We start from the raw sequence: 6,725 nt of genomic DNA, 5'->3' as shown, positions 1-6,725 counted from the left end.
AGACATAATTTGGTATTGAGGTCCATCTGAGACTACTAAATAAAATAGAGTTAAGGTAAAAATATGTAGGGATATATTTTTACGTTTTTCGGTAGAAACATAAAAAATATATTATAACCGACTCATCGCGATATGCAAAACGCAATGTTATGTACCGAAATAAATAGAATATTTTTTCATCGTACTTTCTCACTGCACGTAAAGTAATCTCTTCGTAATCCTAAGCTTTAATACCAAACAAACAGTTAAAAAGTCTAAAAAATTATTTTTCAAATTCTTTTCATTCAAATAAAAAAAATCAAAAAAACAAAAATACTAATGTTTTACAAATTCTAAAAAAATATAGAAAAATTGTTTTAAAAAAAACTTTTATAAATAAAAAATAGCTTTTCAGACAAAAAATTATTTTTTAAAATTACGAAAGGAAAATTAACTGTACCAGGACCTTTCTTTTTTGGAAAAACTTCAAATACTCCGTGTGGTTTCATTTTTTCTCACTTTAGTACCCTGCGGTTTAAAGTGTATCAAGTTAGTACCCTGCAGTTTTGCACTTTTTTACTTTAGTACCCTGTGATTTAAAGTGTATCAAATTAGTACCCTGTGGTTTAAAGTGTATCAAGTTAGTACCCTGTGGTTTCACACTTTATCACTTTAGTACCCTGTGGTTTAAAAATCACAGGGTACTAAGTTGATACAAAGATAAAACCACACAGTATTAACTTGATACACTTAAACCACAGGGTATAAAGTGATAATATGAAAAACCACGGGATACTAACTTGATATACTTTAAACTATATGGTACTAAAATAAAAAAGTGCGAAATTATATGAGATTTTTTGAAGTTTTCCCGTCTTTTTTAAAAGGCGGTTTTGTTTTAGCTTGTCCAATAACAACAACACGTAGGGAGGAAATATATAAACTAATGAGACAAAAGTAGTTGATCTCTTCTCTGATAATTTATTACAGCAACATATTTTTACCTAAAAATTAGGAAAATTCTTTATAAAATTTATTATCCGATTACATCGGCATAATATAAAATAATAATTAAATTTTAAAGTATCTGTTGGATAAAAAATATACATACTTATCGTATTGCGTCGGTTTCTCTACAGTAATAATAATAAATTAAATACAGTAACACGAAAATGATAGGTTAGATAAATATCCAAAGCTTATCTAATTAAAATATATAACACTGACTTAGACAGTTTTGTAGATATCAAACTCGGGTCATTTCCCGAATAAAGTGAAAGCACTGCTATTAAATTCAAATAGTATAAAATCTCATCCAGCATAATATCTACGAGAATCTTCGATAACAAAAGATCTAAAAACAACAAAAAAAACACATCAAAATATCTTACATTATTATCTTTGATATCGTTAATTAGAAGTTGTATCTAACTTTACTACAACTATATAATAACTTAATAAATTAATTTTAGACAAATTCAATTTATCCCCAATGTGATAAAATTAATTTTTCTTAGGATAAACTTCAAATACCAACCATATAGTTTTCACATTTTTTCACTTTAGTCTTACGTTTTTGTTTTTTGTCAGCGCTTTCGTTAACTTTTCGTTAAGTTATATACAAAAAACTTAAAGATAATTTTAATATTATGTGGTTTATCAAATTTTTACTTTAGTATTCTATAATTTTAAAGCTGATTTAATAAAAAAATTAATGGAAAGAATGACGAAAAAGGAAAAATATAATTACAGAATACAAAAATGATACATTTTAAACCATAAAGTATTAAAGTGAGAAAGCACGGAGCAACAGAGATGATATTTAAAGTTAATATATTTTTAACAGATAAAAATAAAATCATATAATAGTTAGATGTAACTTTTTAAACTATTATTTGATGATGATGTAAAAATATGTTAATTTTTTGAGCTACGGAGTGGTAAAATGGTAATAAACTAAACTGCAGGGGACAAAATGAAGTTTGCCCATTAATTTTTTTTTTTAATAATTAATTGAAGAGTCTGTGGACCGTTACCACGGCGTGGTTGACGGAGCGGAGATCTTTTGCCGCCTCAAAAATATCTGCCTACGAGATATTATGTCCTGAAGCCACGTGTCACGTTCTGGACAATTTTGCCACGTGTAAAAGCGGTGCCACGAGGGATAAAGTGGACCCGCTCTCTCCCCCCCCTCTCTCTCTTTATCTTCCCCTCGTTTCTTTTTGTTTTTTATTTTTATTTTTTATTTTTCTATTCTCTCTCTCGCTCGCTCGCGCTCGCGCTGGGGTTCGCTCCGTCTCTCTCTGCGTCAAAGGGAAGGGGCGATCGAAAGGGTTTGAGGGGATTGGGGCTTGATTTCTCTAATTTATCGCTTAATTTGTGAGATTGATTAGTTTGATGGAGGGAGGGGTTGATGATGGATCGTTAGATCGGTCGATTAAGGCCGAGAATGTTGGGATCGAGAGGAAGGTAATGGATTTCTTCTTTTTTTTCCTATAATTTGGTCGATTTGTGTTTGAATTGATGTGATTTCGTATAATCGCATCTCGTTTCCTTCAAAAAAAAAATGGCTCGTATTTGGGGGTAATTTCTGTAATGAGTTGGCTTATTTGGGTATGTTTTAGCCTTAAATTGCATGCAGATTCTGGTTTATTATTGATTAATTTTACTTTCGTGGCTGCGGAGACGTTTTAAAGTGATTTGTCGTGATAGGACTTGTGCAAATATTTGACTATTAAAGTTGTTGTTATAGAAGGGACGAAGAAGAAGGTCACTTGAATTAGGGATGGGGGTTTTGGGTGGTATCATGCTTATTACGATGCCATTTAGGATTCTCATTAGCATTCAAATCAACATCTAGTTAATTTGAGTCTATGGAGGAAACTAAGTTCCCATCAGAATGGAAGATTTCTGATTATTTTGCCAAAGATTCAAACCGATTTTAACGAAAGGCTTCAGTTTGGTCATGCTTTGTAGGCTTTTCAATGACATGCATCAATTTGATTAGCAGTTGTCCCTTTTTACCTCTTTTGACCATCAAAGCTTGACACTTCGATATGAGGACGATTGGCTAACTAGGGTTGTATAGGAAAAGTTGATCAAGGCTGCGTAAATTGGTCACTGTTTAATTTTTGTGCCCAATTGTGCAAGAAAATCTTTGGAAGTTCACGTGTAAAAGATAGTCCAACATGGAAAAGCGAATGAAAGAGTGAGGGTTTGATTACAGCCTATTCGGCTAATGTGTCATTGCTCAAGCATTTCAGTAAGCACATTCGGTGCTTCCTAAGACTCCTTCAACATGTATAAGAACAAACATATGGGGGTATGAAGGCTAGTGCAACAAGGGTTGTATATTTCTATAGAAGGTTTTATTTGTCTCTTTTAGAAGCTAAAAACTATTTTCTCTCGAGGTCCATGGAAAAATAGAATTATAGAATACATAATTGTTCAATATGAATTGTCTATATATTCTTAGGTCTTTCTTGATGAACAAGTGCTTTGCTTACTGTCCTTAATGCAAAAGTGTATTTTGATCTAGACTGGTATGATGTTGTTTATGTTACTTCGAGTTGCTTTTCTTAAGTGCAACAGGTTATAATAATTTTCCTCCAATTGTTCAGTGTTGAGTAGTTTTATCATGTGAGCCTTCATGGGATTTTTTTTAAAAAAATTTTATCAGGGCTCTCCGGTGTTGGATTTTATGTCTGCTGGATGGACAGATGAGAAGCACACGCTATATCTCAATTCAATGGAAGCATCATTTGTCGACCAATTATACAACAATGAATACCATTCCATGGATTTACTTGGTCGGTCACCCAGGCCGCAAAAGTACTCCTCTCCCAGTCAGGTAATTTTGCAGTTCATATGCGTCACCTATTATATAGAAGTCTTTTCCCCTCTTTACTTCATATATTTTGTATGTTGCAGTTTAAGGTATTGCGTGGGGGCTGTTGGGAGAATCTTATATTTGAGAGGAGCAAATCCCGAGTAGGCAATCGAAATGAAACCCGTCATTTATCTGGAAACCCATGGATTCGACACTTCAGATCATATTCCAGTGGCAAAGATGTGAATGCTGGGACATCTCAGCGAAGTGAAGATCGTAAACCAACTGTTCAATCCACCCAGCAAGAAAGTTGGCTGCCTGAAAAGGAAACAGCTTGTTCTCAATTGAGTCATCAGGATCTTATTGATAGAAGTACAGGTGAGTTTTATCTTGTTTCACTGCTCTTTGTTCCCTCAGTTCTTCAGTATCGATAGTCTTGTTCATGTTACTCTTACTTCCTCAATGAATTACTTATTTCCTTCAAACAGTCTTTTAGTCTCATTTGGCGTGTGTGAAGCTTTTAACCATGCATCTTCTTTCATATCATAGTTTGATACAAGTCACCATTTATGTTAACATGAAAGCTATTATGCTGGTTGAAAAAGCATTATAACCATGCTGCATTTCTCTAAAGATGCATATATTTACCACAATGTTGAATACAAGGATTTACGGTGCTAGTTGGACTGCCCTGTGCCGGAACATGCCATAACATGGGAGTAACAGACCACCGGCACTTGGCATGGCAGTGTTTTGACCAGCATACTTTGAGGGAACTTTGGCAAGTTTAGAGGGCTTCTGCAGCTTTATGAGGTCTTCTACGGCATTGATGGGCAGCCAGGGGTGCTCCAATGCTAGTTTGGTGGGGTTTTGTGGCGGAAGGAGGCAAGGTGAGGGCTGCAGCTGTTGACGGAAGAGGGGAAGAAATTTTTGTCAAGGAAAGTTTGGTAAAGGACCGTCAGATAACTAACGCTTCCAGGTCATTGCCTGCATGATGCATTGCATAACTACTTCCCTAAACCGGCCTCAGGCAAAGCATAGGATATTGTGCACTTAACTACTAGATTCTACAATGTATAATCAAGTTTTCTTGCATCATTCTCCATGTGTGTGGGTAAAGAAACTAGGTCAAGGAAATTTTGGTTAGGAACATAGCATATAGCGACGCTTTGAACGAAAGCATGGAATAGGTAGACATAGCAGTTAGAATGGAAATTAATGTTATTTGCTTACAAGAAACCATATGGATTGAAGAAAAATTCACAGAAATTGAAAATATATAATATAAACTGTCGTACACCATGTAAGACGTAGGAACTGAAAATGCTAGAGAGTAGAGATCAATTTTTTTTTTTTTAAATCTTTGTTAAGTTCGTTCAAAGACTTGGTGAAGTTGATCAAACTACATGTTTGACTGACTGTTGTCTCCTCCACATGTTATCTTTCTTTCTCGCGTGAATAACGATGTGTTTTAACTTTGGAGGGTGAAAAATTGAGATTGATTAGAAGAAAATTTTAAGGGACTTATGTTATAGTGTACATGTCGTTGATATCTACGACTATTTCCTTGAACTTCTGTATTGGTTTTTCGGTGGAAGAACAGGTATATCTTGAGCCTTTTCTGAGCAGCATTTATGTGAGCGTAGTTTCAAAAAGTTGGGATTTGTATTTGAGAAATTTTCGGCACGAACTGGTCAACTACATCAGCCATGAATCACACCAATTAAATGCACCGCATATCCCTGAATAAGAAGCTCTTGTGCTTTTGTGTTTTTTAACCTATTAAACAGCTTTGTGAACTCGGGTCCAGGTCTACTATGCCAGATGCAGTAAGCAATTATCCTTGCAGTGGTTGCTCGAAAGGCTAATAAGAATTACGAATTTTACAAAATGATCTACCGTTTGTTCTCTTCGTTAGAGAGAAGGATTGTTAATGTATAGCTTGGTGCACTATTATTGTCCTTACATTCTACTCAAGGTACATGGACAGCAAATTAAAACAATATAATTTGTGTCATTTTTCAGAGGTGTCAGATCAAAATTTTGTTGATGAAGAGGTCGAAGGAGCAGCAGAATCAAGTAGAGCATGCAAGAGAAAGAGATCGAGAAGTCCTGTTTATAATCTTCTCAATGATCAAGTAATCAACTGGATTTAATTTCTTTTTTTTCCCTCTAATTTCTTCGCTCTTTCATATAAACTCTGAAGTGTGGTTATATATAAATTTTCACTCTTGTTGGAGAAACCTCACCGGCATTAACTCCATGGTTTCTTTTTCAGGTCGTTCCATCTGGAAAATCACTTCCACCGCCAGGTCCCGGTGACAACAAAAATGACACGAGAAGCAGCAGCAAGGCAATGAAAATAACTACTGGCTTTAAGATAAAATGTGGGGTTTTGCTGCCCAGGAAATGATTTATCTTACACGAGTAACTTTAAGATCAAGTAAAAATGAAGCATCTGTATTGTAAATGAGGTAAGCATGAGGATGTGAAGATGCCGGAACTGTTGTGAAGAGAGGAGTTAGAATGAAGCTGCTGTTCCAGAGTAATAGTCTTTCCTGTTCCTTCATATTGCTTAGAGAAATAGTATATACAATTGTAGAGAGAAGTGCAAGGTGTAAGTCCTTAATATCTTAAGACACCGTCCCTAATGATTGTTTTGCTAATTACCACTGAGGATGCCCTAGGTAAGGTTTGAGTATATTATATATGTTGAAACTTGGGCAGTTCTATCAAATCTATTATGCATGCGATCTTATGCTGTAAAGATGATGTACAACTTTGTATTGTTGTATTTCACCAGCCACTTTATATGAAGAGTGTGAAGAGCATTTATGCGTTTTGCCTAAATGTAAACATGTTAGACTGTTAGTTATTGAATACGCTTTGAGTTGAGCTGCCATGAGTTCGGATGATC

General features: G+C 34.8%; 1 protein-coding gene across 1 annotated transcript; it reads left to right on the top strand.

Moving 5' to 3' along the window:
• LOC109721207 lies at positions 2,225-6,658 on the top strand. Its single transcript, XM_020248667.1, has 5 exons — positions 2,225-2,448; positions 3,659-3,829; positions 3,910-4,186; positions 5,834-5,946; positions 6,087-6,658. Exons 1-5 carry the CDS (start codon positions 2,377-2,379, stop codon positions 6,219-6,221), a joined length of 768 nt encoding a protein of 255 aa, XP_020104256.1. The 5' UTR covers positions 2,225-2,376; the 3' UTR covers positions 6,222-6,658.

The sequence above is a fragment of the Ananas comosus genome, linkage group 15 (genome assembly GCF_001540865.1).
Source record: "Ananas comosus cultivar F153 linkage group 15, ASM154086v1, whole genome shotgun sequence".
In the NCBI taxonomy this organism is placed as follows: domain Eukaryota; kingdom Viridiplantae; phylum Streptophyta; class Magnoliopsida; order Poales; family Bromeliaceae; genus Ananas; species Ananas comosus.
Note: the sequence above shows the minus strand (reverse complement) of the source record. Positions and strands in the feature narration are given on the sequence as shown.